General features: G+C 46.1%; 1 protein-coding gene across 1 annotated transcript in view; it reads left to right on the forward strand.

Moving 5' to 3' along the window:
- TMEM260 (transmembrane protein 260) overlaps nucleotides 1-27427 on the forward strand; it is a 73114-nt gene that overhangs the window by 43881 nt on the left and 1806 nt on the right. Inside the window, exons 7-15 of the mRNA XM_083440758.1 lie at nucleotides 1618-1658; nucleotides 3868-3951; nucleotides 4379-4496; nucleotides 11604-11776; nucleotides 15965-16136; nucleotides 17630-17778; nucleotides 18948-19124; nucleotides 20392-20445; nucleotides 23631-23721. Of these exons, the coding sequence (XP_083296884.1) occupies nucleotides 1618-1658; nucleotides 3868-3951; nucleotides 4379-4496; nucleotides 11604-11776; nucleotides 15965-16136; nucleotides 17630-17778; nucleotides 18948-19124; nucleotides 20392-20445; nucleotides 23631-23721 (1059 nt within the window). The remainder of the gene's footprint in view (nucleotides 1-1617; nucleotides 1659-3867; nucleotides 3952-4378; nucleotides 4497-11603; nucleotides 11777-15964; nucleotides 16137-17629; nucleotides 17779-18947; nucleotides 19125-20391; nucleotides 20446-23630; nucleotides 23722-27427) is intronic.

The raw sequence follows: 27427 nt of genomic DNA on the forward strand, positions 1-27427 counted from the left end.
TGAACATATGCAATGAATTGGAGGCATAGCTGTCAACCGTCCCTTGTTTAGCGGGAAAGTCCCTTATCCCAGCGCTGTATCCCGCTGCTGTCCCTTATTGATGATGTCCCTTAAATTTCCCGGGTTTCAAAGGAAGCAGCTCCTCTCCCTCCCTCCCTCCCTGCCGGCCAGGGAGGTGGGAGGCTCCAACTGTGTTGCTTGGCTGCGTTGCTCACCCAATAAGGAGTCTAAGAACGACTGAGGGGTGGACCTTGCATGCCTTGTGCCGATCAAATCGGCCGCGTTGCTGGGGACTCGCCTTTGCTCAGCGCTTCCCAGCGGAGAGGTGAAGGTGGTTTCCCTTGCTGCATCCCCTTTGCCGGGTTGCTGCGCTGTGGGAACCACCGCTTGAAGCTTCGTTTGGCTGCTGGCTGGGCTTTCTGCCTTTGGTTTGGAGGGGCTCAGAAGTTGAACATACCTGTGTTCGCAAAATCCCTTATTTTGGCTGTTGATCCCTTATTTTCGAGGCTGCTGGTCCCTTATTTTCAAATCTGTAAGTTGACAGCTATGATTGGAGGTGCCCAGGGCAAGGGGTGTCCAACTGATATCCAGCTGCTAGCAGTTTCCGAAAAGGTAGCGGATTCGGTTCAGAAAATGAGGATAAATCTATCAAGGGCTATGAGCCAAGATGGCTCAGCTCTGCCTCCACGGTTGAAGGCAGCAGTGCTTCTGAGCATTGTCTGGAAACAGCAGGAGGGGAGAGGGCTCCTCTGGTCGAATCCTGCTGTCTGGTTTCCCACAGGCATCTGGTTGGCCACTGTGAGAACAGGAGGCTGGACTAGATGGGCCGTTGGCCTCATCCTGTAGGCTCTCCTTACGTTACTGGGGCCAGCACCAAGTGACTCTGAGGAAAGTCCGCGATAAGGGAGGACATGGCAGTGGCGCAAAAATTTATGTGTGGATGTTATGGTTCTAGGGATTGCTTGTGCGTAAATTGCCTTTACTCGTGGCTATCTTGCATGGTTGAACTCTTTCTGACAGAGCAGCCTCTATCTCGTGGCTGCCTCAGTCGCTGGCAGAATCCGTCAGTGGGCGTTTCTTAAACCGCTTCCAACATAAAAGCTGCTTGACGCCCAGTCTCCTCCCCCGTTGCCTGCGCAAAAGTTTTTTGCGCACTGTGGGCGTGGGTAACGGAGCACTTGTCCCCTCTCCGCTTGTCTCCTGCAAAGAGTCCTGGAGCCACTTCTCCGCTTCCTCTAGCTCCTCCCCTTCTCCACTGGTGATACGCTGATTTCCTTCCCCAGCGTAAGGGCTATCCCTCCTCCTTCTGGGACCCTCTCCACCATCATCTGGGAGCCCTCTCACCTCCTCCTGCTCCGATGGCAGTTCCCTGACAGTGGAGAAAGTGCATGGGGATTTTTTTTCCCCCTCTCTCCTTTTCTAGAACTTGGGACCCTCCGACAAAGTTGAATGTTGGCAGATTCAGGACAGGGAAAATAAAGTGTACTTCCGCCCATGGAGTTGGCTCTGACAATATGTAGCGATGGGACTCCAGTAAAAATCCTGGGGTTAACCTCTGGAAAAAAGAGGGCAGGAACCTATTGCAGCATTTGTTGAGTGTTTTTCTTTCCTGTGTAGGCAAAATTAGAGAATGGATCGAGTATGGCTGATATATTGCTGTAAGTGAATCATTTAATTTCTTTCTTGGTCTGGGAGGGCTCATAACAAAATCCTACACTGGTGACCTCTTCTTCTTCTTCTTCTTTGTCAAAGAGAAAAACGACTACCAGACTTTTAGAAGACATCTGAAGGCAGCCCTGTTTGGGGAAGCTTTTAATGTTTAATAGATTATTGTATTTTAATATTCTGTTGGAAGCTGCCCAGAGTGGCTGGGGAAACCGAGCCTGATGGGCGGGGTATAAATAAATTATTATTATTATTATTATTATTATTATTATTATTATTATTATTATTATTATTATTATTCTGTGTATTATATCCTTCCTTTTTCACTGCTAGGGACTCAAGGCAATTGATAAAAATAGGAGCTGCTAAAAACATAGGGAAAATCATTTAAAATCCAATTAAACATTGATAAAATTATATATACACACACATCATACAAATAATTTTAATAAAAGCAGCACGGCACACCAACCCTTTTATGAAAAATGGTCCGTTCCCCAAAGCACATTGGAATAAAAAGGTCTCCATCTGCCGGCAGAAGGATAACAAGGAGGGAGCCAGGCTGGCTTCTCTAGGGAGAGAGTTCCACATTTTTGGAGCAGCCACACAGAAGGCCCTGGGGATTATTCGGCTGCATCAGGCAGCAGCATTTTGACTTCCCACAATACCACTGATGTAATAACATTGTTCCAGGGCAGGGATGCTCAGGGGGGTTGATCTCCGTGAATTCTCACACAGCTGACCACCTTCATACCTCCTGGAACCAATGTGCAGATTGGAACTTCATTGTCCACGGGTCTCTTGCACTTCCCAAACATTTTGACATGTCAGAATGTACAGTCATAACTAGGGTTACAGACACTTCAGGTTATGTTTTTTCAGGTTACGGACCCACCAAAACCCACAAGTACTGGAATGGGTTACTTCCGGGTTCCGGCGGTCATGCATGCACAGAAGTGCTAAATCGTGCTTTGTGCATGCGCAGAAGCGCTGAATCGCAACCCTCACGTGCGCCGCTGCGCCTCTGCGGGTTGCGAACATGCATCCCGCACGGATCGTGTTGGCAACCCGAGCGTCCACTGTATTTAAAAATGAAAATACAGTGGTGCCTCGCAAGATGAAATTAATTCGTTCTGCGAGTTTTTTCGTCTTGTGAATTTTTCGTCTTGCGAAGCACGGTTTCCCATAGGAAATGCATTGACGGTTTCCCATAGGAATGCATTGACGAATGCGCAAAACGTTTTCGTATTGCGAAGCAAGCCCATAGGGAAATTCGTCTTGCAAAGCAACTCAAAAAACAAAAAACTATTTCGTCTTGCGAGTTTTTCGTCTTGCGAGGCATTCGTATTGCGAGGTACCACTGTACTGATGTAACATTGGACATGCATGTTTTGAAAGAAGATGCTTTTCAAAAAAATGAGTTTAACAATCTTTAAACACATTTTTGAGAGGATTAATGTACAGATGGGGACGCGGGTGGTGCTGTGGGTTAAACCACAGAGCCTAGGACTTGCCGATCAGAAGGTCAACGGTTCAAATCCCCGCAACGGGGTGAGCTCCCATTGCTCGGTCCTTGCTCCTGCCAACCTAGCAGTTCAAAAGCACGTCAAAGTGCAAGTAGATAAATAGGTACCGCTCCGGCGGGAAGGTAAACGGCGTTTCCGTGCGCTGCTCTGGTTTGCCAGAAGCGGCTTAGTCATGCTGGCCACATGACCTGGAAGCTGTACGCCGGCTCCCTCAGCCAATAAAGCGAGATGAGCGCCGCAACCTCAGAGTCTTCCGTGACCTGACCTAATGGTCAGGGGTCCCTTTACCTTTACCTTTAATGTGCAGATGAATATGGCAATTGGACGGTGTAGATGTCTGGGAAACCACAGTTGAATTTGACGCAGGCTGAGTCACTTCACCCTGAAACACCATGGGAACCAGCGGCCAAATATTCATTGGAACCTCGGGCAAAATACGTCTTTAAAGGGTGGCCCAGGGCAGGTGTCAACTGTGGGCCATGCTGGGCCCCAACTTAGTCTTCCCAATTGTCAGAATAGGACATCATGACTTCCACTCCATGGCTCCTGAGACCCCGTGATTTTTCTGCCAGCAGTTGTAGTGCTGTGATTTGTGGATGCATTGATCTGACGGCTTTTGCAACATCTGCTTTTAGCTATTGCACTACTTATATTTTAACTTTTGATGCCTTTGCAGCTTCCAAGTGACTGACATGAGGACGGAGCTCTCCGCCATCACCCAAGCCCTTGCTATCATTGCGTGTTTGTGTGCAGCACTGAGGTAGCGGCCGGTTTTTGTTCGTGGGTTTACTCTTCAAAAAGTTGTTCTCGTATCCTCCTCCGTTGTGCATTGCTAAAACCCAGGCCTTTGGGGGGCGTTTGGACCGCTGCCTTATTGTACCGCTTAGTGATTTTATGGCTGTGTAGCTGATTTATTTCATTTCACTGCAGGCTTTGTATTCCACCCTGGGAACCTTGTTTGAAGCGTAGTTTTAACGATCACATTAAAAGTAATGATTTAAGCCAACAGCAACCACCTTTCGCATGGCTTTCTTTGGAATCACATCTCTGATGTACCTTTCGTGATGTTAGTTGTGTGTGCTGCATCTTCTGCCATTCTTCAATTAAAACGCAGCTTTGTCATTTGCATTTTTCCACCTTAATCACTCTCTTAATCGCAGTCTCTCTCCCCTCTCCTCCTCTTCTAGGCCCAAGATGGAGAAGCCAAATTTAGTCTGGCTGTTCACTTCAATGCTCCTTGCCTATTCATTTTTCTTTGCTTGGAGAGCAAATCTGGATATTTCAAAGCCGCTGTTTAAAGGAGTGGTATGTTTGCTTTCAAGGTTGCTATTTATGTTTTTTTTAAAAAAAAAACAACAAAATGCATGGTTTTAATTTAATTTAAAGCTTATTTCAGGATTTAGAAATTGCTCTGCGATGTCTGAGCAGAGAGATGAATGTCTGGGGGAGGGAGAGAAAAGTTAAGGGCGAAAAAAGTATTTTTCCATTTCCCTCACAAAGCCCATCTCTTGGGGGGGGGCGGTTCTGGAAAAAAATGAAAAAGAAAAAGCACTGTGACATGTGAAAGGCTGTAGAAGTTTGTTTCAATCTGGGCAAACTTTCAGCTTTTAGAAAGTCTGTGATAGATAGGGTGACAAATACGAAGAAGCAAAAAGAGAAACTGATAGTGATATCTCAGATAATGAGACTGATTAAATTTATAGTATTCATTAACTCTTGGTTCCTTCCCTTTTTCACAGAAAACATGTTATGGACATGAGTGCTGTATCTCTGCTTGACTTTGTTGAGGACTGGAGAAAACCTAATAATTTTCAACATACCTTATACTTTTCTCTTTTTTCTATAATGTTGATGTGTTCCCTTGTTTCTGTTGTTTTATACCTGCTCCTTATAAACTGGCAAAATGAAAAAAGATGCCAGGTTGTAACTAAAATTACATGCAACTAAAATTTAAACCTGAAAATTCCACCTGTCCCAGGCAGAGATTACCTTCTTTGCTGGTGATGCTAGGGATTTAACCTAGGGCTTTCTGCACATGCTCTGCCAGTGAGCTGTGGCCCTTCCTCTAGATTTTGGAAAACCGAAAGACAATCTCCCAGGTCTATATTCACTAAAGCTGAACTCCATGCAGCGTTTTGCAAACATGCATTGTGTGGGAGATTTGCAGTCAAACCTAACAGTGCTAGTTAGTATGTGAAGGGGTTAAGGACCACAGAGTTCTCAATTACTAGAGTAGCCTCTGTGATGTCACATCCTTTCTTTTTTTTTTTATAAATTTTTTTATTGCGTTTCTTTCCATAATTTTATAGGTTTATAAACAAATAAAGTAGTTACAAGAAACAAATTTTCTCTTTTTTAACAACAAAAACAAAATAAAACTTGGACTTCCCCACCCCTTCCGATTCTGCGTTCTTTGCATTAACAATGTCAGCATGTTGTTACCTTATTTCATACCTTGTTGTAACTTTCGAATGTTATGTATCCAAATACAATATATTATATCTCAATTTCAATACCTTTAAAATAAACATAACATATTCAATTTAAATTGTCTCCTTTTCTCTTTTGTCACTAATTTTACCATTTACTTAATCATATTCGCAGAAGCTTAACGTTTCCTAATCATGCACTTTCTTAGGATTCATACAGCTTATAATATTTTTTCAGATAATCTTTAAATTTTCCCCAGTCCTCCTCAATTGTTTCTTTATCCAAATCTCGGATTCTGCCGGTCAGTTCAGCTATCTCCATGTAGTCCATCAACTGCATCTGCCAGTCCTCCAGCGTGGGCAAATCTTGTGTCTTCCAACTCTTTGCAATGAGTATTCTTGCTGCTGTGCTAGCGTACATAAACAAAGTTCTATCTTTCTTTGACATTTTCTGGTCCACCATGCCCAACAGGAAGGCCTCTGGTTTCTTAGGAAAGGTATACCTAAATACCTTTTCCAATTCATTATAAATCATTTCCCAGAAGGCCTTCACTTTTGGGCAGGTCCACCAGAGATGGAAGAAAGTCCCCTCTGCTTCCTTACACTTCCAACATTTGTTGTCAGACAGGTGATGCATCTTGGCTAGCCTGACTGGGGTCATGTACCACCGGTATATCATTTTCATAATGTTTTCCTTCAAGGCACTAGATGCCGTGAATTTCATTCCGGTGTTCCATAACCTTTCCCAGTCTTCAAACATAATATTATGTCCAACATCCTGTGCCCATTTTATCATAGCAGATTTAACTGTCTCGTCCTGTGTGTTCCACATAAGCAGCAAGTTATACATTCTAGATAAAATCTTGGTCTTTGGTTCTAACAATTCTGTCTCTAGTTTCGATTTCCCCTCCTGGAAACCAACCTTTTTATCCATTTTAAAAACCTCTTGAATTTGAGCATAATGTAACCAATCTCGCACCTTGTTTTTTAATTTGTCCTGGCTCTGCAACTTCCAACCGTCTCCAATTTTTTCAATTAATTCCCAATATTTCGGCCAATAGGCCTCCATATTGGGTCTTTTTCGAGCTTTGGCCTCCACCGGTGATAGCCACCTCGGTGTTTTACTCTCTAATAAGTCTTTATATTTCATCCAGACTGCAAAAATCGCTTTTCTGACAATATGGCTTTTAAACAATTTGTGAACTTTAACCTTGTCATACCATAGATATGCATGCCAACCAAATGCATTATCAAAACCTTCCAGATCTAGGACGTCGGTGTTTTCTAGCAAAAACCAATCTTTCAGCCAGCAGAAGGCTGCAGCTTCATAGTACAACCTCAAATCCGGCAGGGCAAACCCCCCTCTTTCTTTTGAATCAGTTAATATTTTATACTTTATTCGGGGCTTTTTGCCCTGCCAGACAAACTTAGATATATCCTTCTGCCATTTTCCAAAACATTTCTCTCTGTCCACGATCTGTAGGGTTTGAAACAAGAATAACATTTTCGGCAATACATTCATTTTAATTGCTGCAATCCTTCCCAACAAGGAAAGTTTCAATCTTGACCAAATTTCTAAATCCTTCTTTACTTCCAACCAGCATTTTTCATAATTGTCCTTAAATAAATTCAAATTTTTGGAAGACAAATAGATCCCTAGGTATTTCACTTTCTTTACCACATTTAATTCTGTTTCTCTCTGAAACCCCTCTGTTTCTGTAAGTGTCAAATTCTTGGTCAAAACCTTGGTTTTTTGTTTGTTCAACTCAAACCCCGCCACCTGACCAAACTCAGATATAAGTTCAAGAACTCTTTTTGTACTGGATTCTGGCTCCTGCAATGTCAAAACTAGGTCATCTGCAAAAGCTTTAAGTTTATATTGTTTCACTCCGACCTCTATCCCTTGTACCAGCCGGTCCTCCCTTATCATGTTCAATAGCACCTCCAGGACTGAAATGAATAAAAGAGGGGATAGAGGGCACCCTTGTCGTGTCCCTTTTTCAATTTTGAACTCCTCCGTCACCACATTGTTCACTATTAATTTGGCCTTTTGCTCTGAATAAATTGCTCGTAACCCATTTTCAAACCCCCGCCCCACTCCCATCCCTTCCAAGTTTTTCTTCATGAACATCCAAGATATATTGTCAAATGCTTTCTCCGCATCAACAAAAATTAACACCGCCCTTGTGTTCCTGTTAGTTTGTAAAAGTTCCAAAATATCGATGATGTTTCTGGTATTCTCATATAAATGTCTACCAGGGAGAAAGCCTGCTTGGTCTTTGTGAATTACTTCAATTAAAACTTTTTTAAGTCTACTTGCCAAAATGTCTGCAAATATTTTGTAATCCACATTCAGGAGTGAGATGGGGCGGTAGTTCTTGAGTTGAGTCTTTTCAGATTCTATCTTAGGTATCAATGTGATGAACGCTTCTTTCCACGTTTCTGGTGCCCTCTTCCCATCCATGATCTGGTTGCATACCTCCAACAAGGGTTGTGTTAAATAGTCTTTCAAAGTCTTGTAGTATTTGGAGGTAAGCCCATCCGGGCCTGGAGATTTGCCTAGTTGCATGTTCTGAATGGCACTTTCAATTTCCTGAGTGGTTATTGTAGAGTTCAAGATTGATCTTTTATCTTGAGTTATTTTTGATAGTCCATTTGTCTTTAAAAAATGATCTATCTCTGATTCTTTCTGAGGCCCCTGTACATAAAGTTCTTTAAAATATCTGTGGAAGCACTTCCTAATTTCCTCTGGTTTCTGCACCGTTCTTCCTTCAATCTCTAGATTTGTAACTGTATTCAACTTTTGTCTTTTTTTCAGCTGCCAAGCTAGCAGCTTTCCACATTTATTTGCTGATTCAAAGGATCTTTGCTTCATCTGTTTTATTTTCCATTCAATCTCCTGATTAATCAATTTTGAATATTCTGCTTGATGGAATTTAATTTCTCTCAACAGATCCTTTGACTTTGGTTTAGTTCTCAATTTTTTCTCTCCTTGATGTATTTTCTCCAGTATTTTATCTTTCTTTCCATTCCAGAGCTTCTTCTTAATTGTATTCTGTTGTATCAGAAACCCCCTCATGACAGCTTTGCTTGCGTCCCAGATCGTTCTTTTTTCTACTGTAGTATTCAAATTTATCTCAAAATAGTCCTTTAATGTTTTTTGGGCCTTTTTCACAATCTCTTGATCTCTTAAAAGAGTGTCATTCATTCTCCATCTGAAGGAACCGGTTTGAGTAAGTCTGAGATCTAATTTCAGAGCGTTGTGGTCGGAGCATGTTTTTGGGCAGATTTCCACCTTTTTAGTCTTGGGTGCCAGCCCCCTGGAGGTCCAGATTTGGTCGATCCTTGACCAAGACAGGTGGGCCTCAGAGAAGAAAGTTCCTTCTTTACCTAGGGGGTTCTTTGTCCTCCATATATCAATCAAATCCAGATTGTCAGTCATTTCAAAAAAAGTTTTAGGCAGTCTGCCGTCTGATGTTAGATTTTGGTTATAAGACTTATCCATATGTGTAGACACCACTCCATTCATGTCTCCCATCATTATGATGTTAGCACCACTCCATTCATGTCTCCCATCATTATGATGTCAACTGTGGGCCATGCTGGGCCCCAACTTAGTCTTCCCAATTGTCAGAATAGGACATCATGACTTCCACTCCATGGCTCCTGAGACCCCGTGATTTTTCTGCCAGCAGTTGTAGTGCTGTGATTTGTGGATGCATTGATCTGACGGCTTTTGCAACATCTGCTTTTAGCTATTGCACTACTTATATTTTAACTTTTGATGCCTTTGCAGCTTCCAAGTGACTGACATGAGGACGGAGCTCTCCGCCATCACCCAAGCCCTTGCTATCATTGCGTGTTTGTGTGCAGCACTGAGGTAGCGGCCGGTTTTTGTTCGTGGGTTTACTCTTCAAAAAGTTGTTCTCGTATCCTCCTCCGTTGTGCATTGCTAAAACCCAGGCCTTTGGGGGGCGTTTGGACCGCTGCCTTATTGTACCGCTTAGTGATTTTATGGCTGTGTAGCTGATTTATTTCATTTCACTGCAGGCTTTGTATTCCACCCTGGGAACCTTGTTTGAAGCGTAGTTTTAACGATCACATTAAAAGTAATGATTTAAGCCAACAGCAACCACCTTTCGCATGGCTTTCTTTGGAATCACATCTCTGATGTACCTTTCGTGATGTTAGTTGTGTGTGCTGCATCTTCTGCCATTCTTCAATTAAAACGCAGCTTTGTCATTTGCATTTTTCCACCTTAATCACTCTCTTAATCGCAGTCTCTCTCCCCTCTCCTCCTCTTCTAGGCCCAAGATGGAGAAGCCAAATTTAGTCTGGCTGTTCACTTCAATGCTCCTTGCCTATTCATTTTTCTTTGCTTGGAGAGCAAATCTGGATATTTCAAAGCCGCTGTTTAAAGGAGTGGTATGTTTGCTTTCAAGGTTGCTATTTATGTTTTTTTTAAAAAAAAAACAACAAAATGCATGGTTTTAATTTAATTTAAAGCTTATTTCAGGATTTAGAAATTGCTCTGCGATGTCTGAGCAGAGAGATGAATGTCTGGGGGAGGGAGAGAAAAGTTAAGGGCGAAAAAAGTATTTTTCCATTTCCCTCACAAAGCCCATCTCTTGGGGGGGGGCGGTTCTGGAAAAAAATGAAAAAGAAAAAGCACTGTGACATGTGAAAGGCTGTAGAAGTTTGTTTCAATCTGGGCAAACTTTCAGCTTTTAGAAAGTCTGTGATAGATAGGGTGACAAATACGAAGAAGCAAAAAGAGAAACTGATAGTGATATCTCAGATAATGAGACTGATTAAATTTATAGTATTCATTAACTCTTGGTTCCTTCCCTTTTTCACAGAAAACATGTTATGGACATGAGTGCTGTATCTCTGCTTGACTTTGTTGAGGACTGGAGAAAACCTAATAATTTTCAACATACCTTATACTTTTCTCTTTTTTCTATAATGTTGATGTGTTCCCTTGTTTCTGTTGTTTTATACCTGCTCCTTATAAACTGGCAAAATGAAAAAAGATGCCAGGTTGTAACTAAAATTACATGCAACTAAAATTTAAACCTGAAAATTCCACCTGTCCCAGGCAGAGATTACCTTCTTTGCTGGTGATGCTAGGGATTTAACCTAGGGCTTTCTGCACATGCTCTGCCAGTGAGCTGTGGCCCTTCCTCTAGATTTTGGAAAACCGAAAGACAATCTCCCAGGTCTATATTCACTAAAGCTGAACTCCATGCAGCGTTTTGCAAACATGCATTGTGTGGGAGATTTGCAGTCAAACCTAACAGTGCTAGTTAGTATGTGAAGGGGTTAAGGACCACAGAGTTCTCAATTACTAGAGTAGCCTCTGTGATGTCACATCCTTTCTCTGTCTCTCTGTCACGCTGCAAGCAAGGAAGCAGAAATACATCAACTTTGTTCTCTGCCTCTCATATGTATCTGAGGCTGCTTTGCTGTATATATTTCATCTAAGCACGTTTACCTGCATTTTATTGTTGCTACTAAGGAAAATTCAACTCTGAGACCTAGTGACTGTAAGTAAAACATTTTAAACTTACCTTGCAGTCTGTGGTCTTAAGGCCAGGTGCCTTAAGAGCTGGGATGTATTAAAAAGGTTTTAAAACCTATTCTTAGGCGTCAGTAAATCTGCCTAACAGTGAGATTTAAACTCCAGTACTGGGTCTCTTTAGGTGCAAGCCCAGCATTTTAAAAACAGGCACAAGCCATTTTGTGTTAATCCAAACACACGGGTCTCTAGAGAATCAGTTATAATTAATATATCCTTACTATGATACCTAGGATAGCTCAGTTGGTGGAGCATGAGCCCCACGTTGGGCAAAAGATTCCTGCATTTCAGGGGGTTGGACTAGATGACCCCCGTAGTCCCCTTCCAACTCTGTGTTTCTATGAGTCTAATACCCATCACATTTCTACGCAGTTGGGGAAACCCTGTCTGTCTGTCCTTCCGCAGGTCGAGCGATTCTGGATGCAGAGCAATGCGGTGGTTGCTGTTCTAGCCGGCCTCGGTTTCTCCTCGCTTTTCGCTTTTGCAGAGGGGGTAGCTGGAAACAGGCGAGTGCTTCGCTGCCTGGAATGGCTTCTTGCTGCCGTTCTGGTTACCTGGCAAATCTACTCTAATTACAGGTAACTGCAAGAAAGAGCACAGTGGGTTCAGCTTTGCAGAGTGGGCTTAAAAATCCAATTAGCGTCGTGTTCATTTCCCACTGTTCCCTCAAGTGGTTCAGGGCAGCCACACCTGCTTCTCGCTTCCTTATTTAGCCACACAACTCGTGTTGTAAGGAGGCACCGCCTTCTGTTCTGCCTTGTATCCATCGCATGCAGCACCGCTTCCGTTCCACTGCAGTTCGCCTTTCGCCAAATGCTACGTTATTCACCTCACTGCTACATCCCATTCCACCCTGGGCAAAGGAAAGGGAATGCAAACAGGGAGGGGGACATAATCAGTTACATATCAGAAGGAGCAGGAACAACAACAATTCCCGAACTGGTTTGATTTCCATTCTGGACATGGGACATGTAAGCAACATCAGCCATTTCCCCTTCCGTTTCCATTTCCATTGAAATTGTCTGATGTCCCTACTCACAACACCCTCGCCAGATAGGTTAGGCTGAAAGATAGCAATTGGCCTATTTATTACTATTACCATTACTATTACTATTACTACTGCTACTACAGTTGTTTTTTTATTCCTTTATTCGTACCCGGCCACTCTAGGCAGCTCCCAACAAAATCCAGTGGTACCTCGGGTTAAGTACTTAATTCGTTCAGGAGGTCCGTTCTTAACCTGAAACGGTTCTTAACCAGAAGCACCACTTTAGCTAATGGGGCCTCCCACTGCCACCGCGCCACCGGAGCACGATTTCTGTTCTCATCCTGAAGCAAGGTTCTTAACCCGACGTACTATTTCTGGGTTAGCGGAGTCTGTAACCTGAAGCGTATGTAACCTGAAGCGAATGTAACCCGAGGTACCACCGTATTCACAATGAAACATCAACCATTAAAAGCTTCCCTATACTGTACAGAGAGCTGCCTTCAGATGTCATATTGTTGTTTATCTGTTTGACATCCGACGGGAGGGCGTTCCACAGGGTGGGCGCCACCACTGAGAAGGCCCTCTGCCTGGTTCCCAGTAGCTTCACATCTCGCAGTGAGGAAACCTCGCAGAAGGCCCTTGGAGCTGGACCTCAGTGTCCAGGCTGAACGATGAATGTGGAGACGCTCCTTCAGGTATACGGGGCCTAGCGTGGATCTGAACCCAGGTCTCCCTTCTTGTAGTCCAATCATCTTGCTACGCTAGCTCTTAAGACTTCACACTGCTTGGGCAGGATGGGAGCATCTTCCAAAAACGTGCCACCTGGGATCTTAGCAAAAATGCTGCATTAGGCCAGTGCCGGATTTACTTATACGCTAAACAAGCTATAGCTTAGGGCCCCACTCTCTTGGGCACCCCCCAAAAAAAATTATGAGTCTTTGTAAATTTCGTTTCTAAAGGAACTTTTGTTATTGCCAAATGCCAATGTGTTTGCATTATTAAGTTTGCTATGAATAAAAAATCACTTAAAGTTAGAACTTAATAATTATTTTACTATTAATATACAGGGTGAGGCCCCGTGGATACAGAGTACACATGTTCCACGGCGCCTCTTTTAAAAGACTCACCTTGTACTTTCTTCTTAATTGTATTTCACTATTAATCATAATAATAATAATAATAATAATAATAATAATAATTTATTATTTGTACCCCGCCCATCTGGCTGGGTTTCCCCAGCCACTCTGGGCGGCTTCCATAGAAACAAAAAATACAGTAAAATATCACAGATTAAAAACTTCCCTGAACAGGGCTGCCTTAAGATGTCTTCTAAATGTCAGGTAGTTATTTATCACTTTGACATCTGATGGGAGGGCGTTCCACATATTAATATAGAAAGGTAAAGGGACCCCTGACCATTAGGTCCAGTCGTGGCCAACTCTGGGGTTGCGGCGCTCATCTCGCTTTATTGGCCGAGGGAGCCGGCGTACAGCTTCTGGGTCATGTGGCCAGCATGACTAAGCCGCTTCTGGCGAACCAGAGCAGCGCACGGAAACGCCGTTTATCTTCCCGCCGGAGCGGTACCTATTTATCTACTTGCACTTTGACGTGCTTTCGAACTGCTAGGTTGGCAGGAGCAAGGACCGAGCAACGGGAGCTCACCCCGTCACGGGGATTCGAACTGCCAACCTTCTGATCGGCAAGTCCTAGGCTCTGTGGTTTAACCCACAGCGCCACCCGCATCCGTCCACTATTAATATACTTCTTCTTAATTGTATTTCAGTTCAACAGTTACTTTGATAAAATACATATTTTGTTATGTGCAAATGGCTTGAGATACCCATTAGGTCCATAAAATACCATGTATCAAATATTCAACACAAAAAAACAGCAACAATTTGTTGTTGACAAAGGACAGCTGGACATATAGCCGGCCCCATTACCTTCAGTAGCTTAGGGCCTCATCAAACCTAAATCCAGCCTTGCATCAGGGCATCAATACTAGTTCTGCCATTGACCATCCAAAGCTGCCGTCTGCTGAATGAGATGATTGGCTCTATTTAGGCCAGGAAATCTTTGCCCCTCCCTATGTTTTAAATGCAACTCCCAACATCAGATGCTGGCTGGACCTGCTGCGAGCTTGACTCCAACAAGTCCTCCATCTCTGGTCGAGTTCATCTATGTCTGCTGAAGGGATGTGGAGCCTTGTTCCTTTGCAAACTCCTTTGCCAGAGGAAATAATAATAATAATAATAATAATAATAATAATAATAATAATTTTATTTATATCCCACCCTCCCCGGCCAAAGCCGTGCTCGGAGCGGCTAACATCATACAAGTAAGACAAGCAATCAATAAATTAAGATACACCCCACAATTAATTCAGTAGTGATGCCCACCAATTTGCTGGGCTTTAGTAATAATAATAATAATAATAATAATAATAATAATAATAATAATAATAATAATAAATATTTATACCCGCCCTTCCCAGGCTCAGGGCAGCTAACAACAAATTTAAAACACTTAATCGATGCAACAAAATACAGTATAAAACGTCAATAACAATTTCAGGATTCAAAAATCAATTTAGGGGGGAAATCCATCCAATAAACATTAGATGATCACCAGGGCTAGACAAATTCATGGAGCACAGGCCATTGATGGATACCAGCCATGATGGCTATGCTTTGCCCTCCACTGCTGGAGGCAGCAATTATTCTGAATACCAGTTTCTGGAAACCATGGGAGGGGAGAGTGTTGCTCTTGAGTTCGAATTCTGCCTCCTGGTTTCCCACAGGCAGCCGTTCAGCCATTGTGGGAACAGGATACTGGACTAGATGGGCCATTGACCTGATTAAGCAGACTCTATATATGTTCTTATGGAAATTAATGTCAGGGAAGTTTTGTAAACTTCTCTTCCTCTGCCCTCCACATCCCTTTTTCCTTGCCTCTTACGGATAATATGCCTGAGGGCAGGGCCTGTGTCATTTTTCTACGGGACCGCCTCTCCTGGTCTGCCCTGCAGAGGACCTTAAGGTCCATGAATAACTATAGTTTAGAGGTCCCAGGCCCTAAGGAAGTCAGACTATCCTCCACCAGGGCCAGGGCCTTTTCAGTGATGGCTCCGACCTGGTGGAATGCTCTGTCCTATGAGACTAGGGGCCCTACAGGAACCTCCTTCCGCAGGGACTGTAAGACAGAGCTATTCCGCTTGGCCTTTAATTTGTATTCAGCCTGATCTTTTATTTCCCTTTTCTTCCCTCCCCCTCCCCCTTTTGTGAAGATCACCTGCTCTGAGACCTCACAGCTAATTCTCCCCTGGCCTCCTCGCTGGCCCAAGCAGGACCAATTCAGCCAGCTAGCCCTGGGGATTATCTAACTGATTTTTGATTTTTATTGTTATTCATGTTTTTATACTGTATTTTATGCTGCTTTTATAATTGTTTTAAATTTGTTGTTAGCCGCCCTGAGCCTGGTTTTTGAACCGGGAAGGGGCGGAGTATAATTATTATTATTATTATTATTATTATTATTATTATTATTATTATTATTATTGCATTGCATGTAGAGAATGTCAGGTCCTTAATAAATAAACACTAAGCTGCCCGGTGGCCTGTCACTGCTCTTGAAAGGGTTTGCAAATGCTACCAATCCTGGGATCCAAAGCCGCGCTGTGTCTCCCACTCCTGTTTATCTAGCTGAGCTACTTGGGGATGGACTAAAAGCAACACAAAACAGCTTTCCCTTTTCTTTCCCATTATCTCTTTCCGCCCAGCGTCTGCGACCAAAGCCGCAACCACGTCGTCGACCGCTTTGCCAGGAACCTTTTGTCCTCCATGCCTCCAGATGCCGTTGTCCTGCTGAGAGGGGACTTGCCCGGCAATTCTCTCCGTTACCTCCATTATTGTGAGGGAGTGAGACCTGACGTTACCTTGGTGGACCAAGAAGTAGGTGGAAAGCGAGGTTTGCATACTTTACAGAGTGTGAGATGACAGTTCCTTGCAAGGCATGGGAAGACGAGAAGCTGCTCTGCTGGCCAGACATTGGTACATGAAGCTCAGTCTTGCTGGTGCCGAGAGCAGTTTTAACCAGAGTTTCAGGTCAGGCAGGTGACACTCCTGGCCAGGGCCGGATTTAGTTTTGATGAGGTCCTCAGCTACTGTAGGTAATAGGGCCCTTTATATGTCCAGCTGTCCTTTGTCAACGACAAATTGCCCCTGGTTTTTGTGTTGAATATATGCTACATGGTAATATATGCTATATATTTTGTGTATACTATATGGTAATTCGTGGACCTAATAGGTATCTAAAGCCATTTGGACATAACAAAAAAGCGTATATTGTTGAACTGAAATGCAATTAAGAAGAAGTATATTAATAGTGAAATACAATGTTCTAGGGGTTGTTTTTAGAAGTCCGCAACGGATTAATCCATTTTGCATTACTTTCTATGGGAAAGCACTCCTTGGTTTTGGAACGCTTTGGTTTTGGAACGGACTTCTGGAACGGATTAAGTTTGAGAACCAAGGTACCTCTGTATATAGAAATGAGCAAACCAGTGATATTTTAGGGAGCAGGCTAGCAGGCGGGGCCCACGACTTACATCATAGGAGCCTACACAACACAAAACACTGTTCCTGTATGTAGGTTTTATTTTATTGGGTTTTTTATCTTATATTTAGGAAATGTACATCCAGTTTTTTCTCCTTTAAATTTTTTTGCCCCCCCCCCCCCACCAAGAGAGTGGGGCCCTAAGCTATAGCTTGTTTAGCTTATACGCAAATCTGGCACTGCCCCCAGCCCTGCCAGTTTGCATTTCTTAGTGCAGAAAGTATTGATCTGATGTGTAGAGATCTTTCCTAATCTACTTAATTCAAGAGGCTTCTGGAAGGACAGGGTCCAGGCAGGAACTACAACCAACAATGTTGCTCCCGCAACTTGGGACTGGGACTGGCCGGCTTTTATCTGCGGCCCCGATCCTCTGGTGACTCGCCTCTCCTGGCCTGGAGGCAAGCACTCCTCCTGCGGGAACTTAGTTCCCTCCGCCTTTCTGCCCTGCAGCTCAGGAGAGGCTGGAGGGTGACCGGACCCAGAGGCAACCTCACCTTCCCCTGACGGGGCTGAGAGTGGAGCACCTGCAGGCAATGGGTCCTCCATCACCTCAGGGGCCAGAGCAGACTCAGCTGGTGCCTGCACCTGAAGGTCCAGCACAGGTGAGGACCCTTCAGGCTCAAGCCCCAGCCCTGGCTCAGCTGGTTCTGGAGGCGGGGAATCCTGTGCAGGCTGGGATCCCTCAGGTTGAGCATCCGAGTCTGAATCCCAGGCCATCACAGCAGCCTTAGTGTCAGGTTTTAGGTATGTTTATTTACATCGATGGTGCTTCGGGTCGGAGAAGCCCACAGGCCTCATCTTTAATTTCATCTCCTCTTGCCTGCGCTAGATGATGACTTACCACTGGTACTTACCGAAGATGTCAAAACATTTGCCTGGCGTCATTTTTCCTGGGAACCGGTGGAATCCTCTGGAAGGGACGCTGCCCGATGGGACGACCGCATTTAACCTCCATCACTTTCTCAAAGTAAATAAACAGTAAGCATTCCTGTTCACATAATAGCATTCCTTTTCCCCATAAAAATTGCATCAGTTGCATTCTCAAATTGCTCTGTGTTAGGGGAGGCTAATCTCCCACCTGGGGCCCTTATTGGGACCACCTAAGCGTTTTTCTGTGTCCCCAAAAACTACTCACCCACCCCAAGTTTGATAGCAGCAGCAAAAAAAATTTTTAAATACAAAGTAGGCTTCTGGTGTCACCACACATAAAGCTCTGATTCTTCCTGGGCTCATTAAAAAAATAAAGTTAACCACCCTTGCTTTCTATAGCGTCTGAACCTGCAATCCAAAGTACAGCTTTCCTCCTGAACACTCATGTTTACATCAAGAATGGGTATAGGTGTGTGTTGTGTGTATGTATATATGTTGAGCACACACACGTTTTTGTTGTGATTATAATTCATTACCTACCTTCACCCTAATGATGTCCCAGGGTGGGTTACAGCAAAACTATTCAAATTATTATTATTATTATTATTATTATTATTATTATTTATTTCTACTCCGCCCATCCATCTAGGTCTCCCCAGCCACTCTGGGTGGCTTCCAACAGAAGGTTAAAAATACATTAAAACATCAGTTATTAAAAACTTTCCTAAATAGGGCTGCCTTCAGATGTCTTCTAAATGTCAGATAGTTGTTTATTTCCTTGAAATAAGGAATAATGGGAGGGCATTCCACAGGGTGGGGGCCACTACCGAGAAGGCCCTCTGCCTGGTTCCCTGTAACTTGGCTTCTCGCAGGGAGGGAACCGCTAGAAGGCCCTCGGAGCTGGACCTCAGTGTCCGGGCTGAATGATGGGGGTGGAGACGCTCCTTCAGATCTACTGGGCTGAGGCCGTTTAGGGCTCTAAAGGTCAGCACCAACACTTTGAATTGTGCTTGGAAATGTACTGGGAGTATTGAAAACAGTTTTGTCAGGATTCAACCTGAATCCGTTAGCTGCCATCCATTCTCCAACCGCCTCCAGACACTCACACAGGACCTTCACCGCCTTCACTGGTTCTGATTTAAAGGAGAGGTAGAGCTGGGTGTCATCTGCATACCGATGATATTGATAATATTGGCGGTGGTGATTTTTTTGCAGCTCCAGTTTCCCATTTATATTTTGCTTTTTGGTTTTTTTTGTGTGTGGCTTGTTTGCAACAGCAAAGAAACCTTTGTCTGCATTGGGCTCCACGAAGGTGACCCCACCTGGAAGAAAAGCCACTCCCTTTGGCCGTGGGGCTCTTGCGAGAAGCTAGTGCCTTCGGAAACTCCCTTCGACCCCAGAGAGTGGATTGAGAGAACCAGAAACCTCTACAACTGGAGCGAGGAATATGGGAGGTGAGAACAGCAGAACTGGTGGCAGGGTTTGAAAGTTTGCAAACCTGGATGAGGAACTTGGGTGCAGTTACATCTGGCCTAGTTGCCCCCAGTCTTCCTTGGCAACCTTAGCTCTTGAGCCATGGTGTTGGCCTCAGAAATGGTGGGTGGGGTGGCTTATACCGTATTTTTCGCTCCACAAGACACACTTTTTTCCTCCTGAAAAGTAAGGGGAAATGTCTATGCGTCTTATGGAGTGAGTGTGTGGTCTGCCGCTGGCTCCCTTTCCGGCCCTGAACCACCCTTGCCCAGGCCTCCACTGTTGAATGTTCTGCGGAAGGAGGCTGTATGTTTTCCCAGCAACATGTGACTGGCTGATTATCTGTCTGGAAACTGTAGAAACTGCTCCCTTTCCTTTCCTAAAGAAGCTGCAGAACTGCGAGTTGAACCCCATAAAAACAGGATTTTTTTCCCTTTGCAAAGTAAGCTCAACAACTTTCAGCTGATCCTCAAAAAAGGGGGCTTTTCCCCTTTGCAAAGAAGTTGCAAAACTTTGAGCTGATCCTCAAAAAAGGGGGCTTTTCCCCTTTGCCAAAGAAGCTGCAAAACTTTGAGCTGATCCTCAAAAAAGGGGGCTTTTCCCCTTTGCAAAAGAAGCTGCACAACGGTGAGCAGATCCCCCCAAAAATGGGGCTTTCCCCCTTTCCTCCTCTAAAAACTAGGTGCGTCTTATGGTCAGGAGCGTCTTATGGAGCGAAAAATACAGTGTATTACACCAGACTTCCCTGGGAGCTTTGGACTACAATTCCCATCAGCCCCAGCGAGCATGGTCCAGTGGTCAAGGGTGATGGAAATTGTAGCCCAGCAACATCCACAGGGCTAGGTTACGGGCAAAACATTAAAGGTGTTTTTAAAAATCAAGCTTCTAGTCCTTCTAATTGTGAAGATATGCCTGTGAGCATGTGGATTGTGCTTGCTGAAATCTCAGGAGCTGGAGTGGCAACTAAGTAAGAATTAGAGGGAGGGGTGTTTGTTTTTGTCTTGTGTTGCTCTTTGCTCTTCCATCATAACCAGAATGCTTTGCAGAATGAGACATGGTGTGCAAATGCGCTCGACATCTCACAGTTCAGGTGCCCCACAGAATTCTGCTGTCCCTGGCGCAGAATGTCTTTGAGCGTCAAATTCCAGTGTTTCTACAGCATGACCCTGTTTAATACTCTCAGTTTCTCTGTGACCTTTTCATGTCTGATGATCCAGTTAATCAGCTCCTGTTGTTCACTTCTTAAAGGTTCGATGCATCTTCATGGGAGTTGGTGGCAAACGAAGAGATGTGGCAAGCCAGGTGAGAGCCCCCAATCCACCCCCCCACACACACACATTTCCCCTTCTGAATGGGTTCTAAAAGGAAGGGAGACACCATGGTGTCCACACAGGCCTTCATTTGGGAAAAGACTATCTTCTTCATCTTCTTCTTCTTCTTCTTTGGCGATCACTTGTAGCCGAGTAAGATTGTCTTCCATAAACACGGTTTTAACAATGAGTCCATAGGTGACTGTGGAGGCCAATTCTGGATCCACACGTCCTTCCGCAGTGGGAACATTGGTTTCCAGGTGGGGGTTGATCACGGTGTGGATTTGCCAAGCGTATCTTCCTCTTAGCACGTTTCTCCCTTGCGTCCTGAGTTTAAGCATCTTCAAAGTCCATGAAACCTTTGGCAAAGGCTGGTCTCCAACTGGAGCGCTCGCAGGCCAGTGTTTCCCAGTTGTCGGTGCTTATACTACATTTTCTTTTAGATTTGCCTTGAGACAGTCTTTAAAGCTCTTTTGTTGACCACCAGCATTACACTTTCTATTTGTAAGTAGTTTTTAAGTAGTCCATTTTTAAACAGAGTACAGTGGACGCTCAGGTTGCGAACATGATCCGTGTGGGATGTACGTTCGCAACCCACAGCATTCGCAACCTGCAGCAGCGTGTCTGCGCACGCGCGGGTTGCGATTCGGCGCTTCTGTGCATGTGCAAAGCGCGATTTAGCTCTTGTGCGCGTCCGTGACCCCTGAAACCCAGAAGTAACCCGTTCTGGTATTTCCGGGTTTCGGTGGGTCCGTAACTTGAAAAAATGCATCCTGAAGTGTCTGTAACCCTAGGAATGACTGTAGTTGCTTTGGAAGACGATAATCAGGCATCTGAACAACATGACCAGTCTGACGAAGTTGATGTTGAAGAATCACTATACAGTGGTGCCCCGCAAGACGAATGCCTCGCAAGACGGAAAACCCGCAAGACGAAAGGGTTTTCCGTCTGCAGAGGTGCTTCGCAAGACGAATTTCCCTATGGGCTTGCTTCGCAAGACGAAAAATGACGGAAAAATTTGAATTTTTTTTTTTGCTCCAAAACCCCTTATTTTGAATCGCTAAGCTGCTAAAAGCATTTTAGCAGCAAAACCGCTAATCTCCCAAGTGTTTAAAAGCCGTTTTTAGCCAATAGCGCTAATAGCGCTACTCCTTCAATGGGCTTGCTTCGCAAGACGAAAAAACCGCAAGACGAAAAGACCCGCGGAACGGATTCTTTTCGTCTTGCGAGGCACCACTGTAGCTCAGTGCCAGAATGCAGTTTCTCACTGCTTTGAATGCAGAAGGTATTTGATTCAGTCCCCGATAGCATCTCTAGGTAGGACTGAGAGTGCCCCTTCCTGAAACCCCCCAAGAACCACCACGAATCAGTGACAGCGATCCTGAGCTAGATTGACCAATGACCCAACGCAGTGTAAGGTTGCTTCCTTTAAGGAGAAGGCCATGGCTCAGTGGTGCAGCACACAGAAGGTTCCAGCTCCGATCCTCTGCATCTCCAGATCCCCTGTCCTGAAACTCTGGAGAGCTGCTGCCGTTCAGTGTGGACCATACTGAGCTAGATGGGCCAGTGGTCCAGCCATAAGGCAGCTTCCTATCTTTCTGTGATAATTGCGCCACAAGCTGCAGCAGTAAAACTCCTTTTGCGTTTGCAAAGCTAAGCAGTGGTTTCAAATTGGATGGGGGAACTGGGTGTTGAGATTCCGGTAATGCAGGGGTTGGACTAGATGACCCTGGGGTCCCCTCCAACTCTGCAATTGCATTTCTGTAATTAATAAGCAGGTGACACAATGAAGGCATTGGAGAAATATAGGAAGCAGCATTTGGTGACCTGCAGCCAGGTGCAAATAGTGTCTGCGTGAACCTTTGTGAATGCAAATACTTTCAAGCAGTGTTTCTCAACCTTGGGTCTCCAGCTGTTTTTGGACTACAACTCCCATCATCCCTGACCACTGGTCCTGCTAGCTAGGGATGATGGGAGTTGTAGTCCAACCCCGTCAAGTAGAGGAAGGCTGCTTGGAAGCCTCCTTTGCTTAGCCCCAACCCAGCAATAATACAGCAATACAACTGCTAGCCTGTTTGCAAAGCTAAGCAGGGTCCTGTACGGTTTCAAATTGGATGGGGGCCCCTGCATGTTGAGGTTCCAGCATTGCAGCGGGTTAGAATAATGACCCTAGAGTTCCCTTCCAACTCTAGAATTTTATTATTCTTTACTGCCACCATCTTGGGCACCACATCTCTGGCATAGTTTCTCTGGCTCCGTGTCCTCAGCCAACCCTGGTTCAGGGGCACCAGCTGGTATTTAAAGAACCTTTAACCCTGACAGTAGGGACGCGGGTGGCGCTGTGGGTAAAACCTCAGCGTCTAGGGCTTGCCGATCGCATGGTTGGCGGTTCGAATCCCCGCGGCGGGGTGAGCTCCTGTTGCTCGGTCCCAGCTCCTGCCCACCTAGCAGTTCGAAAGCACCCCTAAGTGCAAGTAGATAAATAGGTACCGCTTTATAGCGGGAAGGTAAACGGCGTTTCCGTGTGCTGCGCTGGTGCTGGCTCGCCAGAGCAGCTTCGTCACACTGGCCACGTGACCCGGAAGTGTCTCCGGACAGCGCTGGCCCCCTGCCTCTTAAGTGAGATGGGCGCACAACCCTAGAGTCGGACACGACTGGCCCGTACGGGCACGGGTACCTTTACCTTTACCCTAACCCTGACAGTAATGTGCTTCTGTTAGAATTCCTGCTCCGTGATTGCAGTCATGGGATTGTTGTCTATCACATGACAGTGTATGTTTTGACTCCACAGAGTGGGAATTGACAGAGACAGGATGTTTGTGTTACTGTGTTCTGTGAAGTGGGACTATTGTTTTTTATTCTTTCTCTTTGCTGTCTGATGCTAGAGAGAGAGGGAGCCATGTTGCAGTGCTCCGTGTGTGTTTATAGGTAAATAAAGTAGATTAGCCAAAATGCTGAGTTGCTGAGGTCTGTTACGCATGATGCGCAAACTCTGCGGATCCCTAAGTGTGCCGGTGTCGGTTGGCATCGGTCGCTGTGACGTTCGGGCTGACGAAAGCTTTTGAAGCTCCCGAACGATCGACCAGGAGGGAGAGAACGTGCCAGTCGGGCATGTGTCTCTGCCAGGGTCCTACTCGAGTGTAGGCTGAGCTCCTAACAGCTTCCACTTTTTTGCAGGATGAAGACAGCCTTCTTCATTTTTGACCTAGCGGAAACGGCTCGTGTGTCTACGGATGTGAAAGCCCAGCTTTATACATACGCTTACAAGGTAGGTACCTTGTATTCTTTAACTCAAAGAAGCAGAGAGGAAGGCTTAGTGTGTATGATGGAGTGCTGTCCTGCTTTCTGACCTTTCTGGGAGGCACAAATACAAGATGGGTGACACCTGGCTTGAGAGCAGTACATGTGAAAAGGATCTAGGAGTCTTGGTTGACCACAAACTTGACATGAGCCAACAGTGTGACGCGGCAACTAAAAAAGCCAATGCAATTCTGGGCTGCATCAATAGGAGTATAGCATCTAGATCAAGGGAAGTAATAGTGCCACTGTATTCTGTTCTGGTCAGACCTCACCTGGAGTACTGTGTCCAGTTCTGGGCACCACAGTTCAAGAAGGACCCTGACAAACTGGAACGTGTCCAGAGGAGGGCAACCAAAATGGTCAAAGGCCTAGAAACGATGCCTTATGAGGAACGGCTAAGGGAGCTGGGCATGTTTAGCCTGGAGAAGAGGAGGTTAAGGGGTGATATGATAGCCATGTTCAAATATATAAAAGGATGTCACATAGAGGAGGGAGAAAGGTTATTTTCTGCTGCTCCAGAGAAGCGGACACGGAGCAATGGATCCAAACTACAAGAAAGAAGATTCCACCTAAACATTAGGAAGAACTTCCTGACAGTAAGAGCTGTTCGACAGTGGAATTTGCTGCCAAGGAGTGTGGTGGAGTCTCCTTCTTTGGAGGTCTTTAAGCAGAGGCTTGACAACCATATGTCAGGAGTGCTCTGATGGTGTTTCCTGCTTGGCAGGGGGTTGGACTCGATGGCCCTTGTGGTCTCTTCCAACTCTATGATTCTATGATCCCCACGGAAACTTCCATTTTTCGCTCCCTTCCCTACCATCTTCCTTTCCAAAGCTCTCTCATTTCCCTTCCTTTTTGCTCTGCTGGACCAGTCTTCCTGTGGCATCACAGCAGCACAGCCAATTACTGCCTGAGGCTTTGTCAGCTGCAGGCACAAAACCTCAAAGGTTTCAATCCTGTGCACACTTACCTGGGAGTAAGTCCTGTTGAATTCAGCGGGACTTCCCTCTGCATAGATATGCATCAGATTGAGCTGTGTCTTACGGTGTGTGTTTGTTCAACATGTACTACTTTTCTGCAGATTTGAACGAATACATAACTTTTTTTATGGATATTTGGTGCATCAAGCGTGACCTTTAAAAAAAATAACCTGAGTGTTAGTTTAAAATTTGAGAAAAATGAGGGCATGGTATGAACATGCGACATTTCTGCAGGTTTTCTGCAAATGTTTTAGAAGCAGGGTGGATATAAATCAATGTTGTTTTTTTAAAAAAAAAAATTTTTAAAGTTTTTTTATTTAAATCAGATTTTTTTCTATTTAAATCAATTTTTTAAAATTTAAATCGGATTTTTAAAATAAAATGTTTTTGGAGGGAAAATGTTTCTACGGATAGTTTTCTATTTAAGTTACCGTATTTTTCGTCCCATAGGACGCTCCGTCCCATAGGACGCACCTACTTTTTTGGGGGGGAAATAAAGGAAAAATTTTTTTCCCTTTATTTCCCCCCCAAAACCAGGTCAGGGAGGAGCGGGATGGCGGCGTTGCGCCTCCCCGCTGTCCCCCGAGCTTGTGGGGCTGGCCGATGTCTGCCCGGCGCGAGGGCGCTCTGCTTCAGGGCGCCCCATGCGCCGGGCGGCAGGCTGCCGCCCGCAAGCCTTGCGCGCCGGGGGGAGTTCTCCCCCGGCGCGCAAGGCTTGCTGACACTTGCGCGGAGCACGGGGCGTCCTCCGAAGGGCGCCCCGTGTTCCGCGCTGCAGGCTGCCGCCGGCAAGCCTTGCGCGCGGGGGGGAGTTCTCCCCCGGCGCGCAAGGCTTGCTGACGCTTGCACGGAGCACGGGGCGTCCTCCGAAGGGCGCCCCGTGTTCCGCGCTGCAGGCTGCCGCCCGCAAGCCTTGCGCGCGGGGGGGAGTTCTCCCCCGGCGCGCAAGGCTTGCTGACGCTTGCGCGGAGCACGGGGCGTCCTCCGAAGGGCGCCCCGTGTTCCGCGCTGCAGGCTGCCGCCGGCAAGCCTTGCGCGCCGGGGGGAGTTCTCCCCCGGCGCGCAAGGCTTGCTGACGCTTGCGCGGAGCACGGGGCGTCCTCCGAAGGGCGCCCCGTGTTCCGCGCTGCAGGCTGCCGCCGGCAAGCCTTGCGCGCGGGGGGGAGTTCTCCCCCGGCGCGCAAGGCTTGCTGACGCTTGCGCGGAGCACGGGGCGTCCTCCGAAGGGCGCCCCGTGTTCCGCGCTGCAGGCTGCCGCCCGCAAGCCTTGCGCGCCGGGGGGAGTTCTCCCCCGGCACGCAAGGCTTGCTGACGCTTGCGCGGAGCACGGGGCGTCCTCCGAAGGGCGCCCCGTGTTCCGCGCTGCAGGCTGCCGCCCGCAAGCCTTGCGCGCGGGGGGGAGTTCTCCCCCGGCGCGCAAGGCTTGCTGACGCTTGCGCGGAGCACGGGGCGTCCTCCGAAGGGCGCCCCGTGTTCCGCGCTGCAGGCTGCCGCCGGCAAGCCTTGCGCGCGGGGGGGAGTTCTCCCCCGGCGCGCAAGGCTTGCTGACGCTTGCGCGGAGCACGGGGCGTCCTCCGAAGGGCGCCCCGTGTTCCGCGCTGCAGGCTGCCGCCGGCAAGCCTTGCGCGCGGGGGGGAGTTCTCCCCCGGCGCGCAAGGCTTGCTGACGCTTGCGCGGAGCACGGGGCGTCCTCCGAAGGGCGCCCCGTGTTCCGCGCTGCAGGCTGCCGCCCGCAAGCCTTGCGCGCGGGGGGGAGTTCTCCCCCGGTGCGCAAGGCTTGCTGACGCTTGCGCGGAGCACGGGGCGTCCTCCGAAGGGCGCCCCGTGCTCCACGCTGCAGGCTGCCGCCCGCAAGCCTTGCGCGCCCAGGGGAACTCCCCCCAGGTGCGCAAGGCTTGCGGATAGCTTCCTGGAGCCTGGAGAGCAAGAGGTGTCGGTGCGCACCGACGCCTCTCACTCTCCAGGCTTCCGCGAAAACCTGCATTCGCCCCATAGGACGCACACACATTTCCCCTTCATTTTTGGAGGGGAAAAAGTGCGTCTTATAGGGCGAAAAATACGGTACATTATTGTCCAAAGGCTATTCATCAGGAAATAAGAATTAGTTTTAAGTTTTTCATGTGTGCTAAAACTCAGTCTAAGTTTTTTTTACAAAAAAAAAGTTTGACACATTAGTCAACAAACATGCATACATATGCTATGATGTTATTGTTTTAGTTAAATAGATTGTTTAAATTGTTATTAAGGAAATTATTATTTTTCTCCTTCTAATAAACTGCAGTGGAAAAGTGTTCCAAATATAAAGTTACCGTGTAGAGTGGTGCCTCGCAAGACGAAATTAATTCGTTCCGCGAGTCTCTTTGTCTAGCGGTTTTTTTGTCTTGCGAAGCAACCCTATTAGCGGATTAGCGGATTAGCGCTAGTAGCGGTTTAGCGGCTATTAGCAGCTATTAAAGGTTTAAGGGATTAGCGGATTAGCTGCTAAAAGGCTATTAGCGGTTTAGCAGCTTAGAAAAAGGGGGTGGGGAGCGGGAAAAAAATCTCAAGACTCTCAAGACATTTTCGTCTTGCGAAGCAAGCCCATAGGGAAATTCGTCCTGCGAAGCGCATTGAAAAACGGAAAACCCTTTCGTCTAGCGGGTTTTCCGTCTTGCGAGGCATTCGTCTTGCGGGGCACCACTGTATACTCGAGCATAA

The sequence above is a fragment of the Podarcis tiliguerta genome (genome assembly GCF_965153285.1).
Source record: "Podarcis tiliguerta genome assembly, chromosome: 1".
NCBI lineage: Eukaryota > Metazoa > Chordata > Lepidosauria > Squamata > Lacertidae > Podarcis > Podarcis tiliguerta.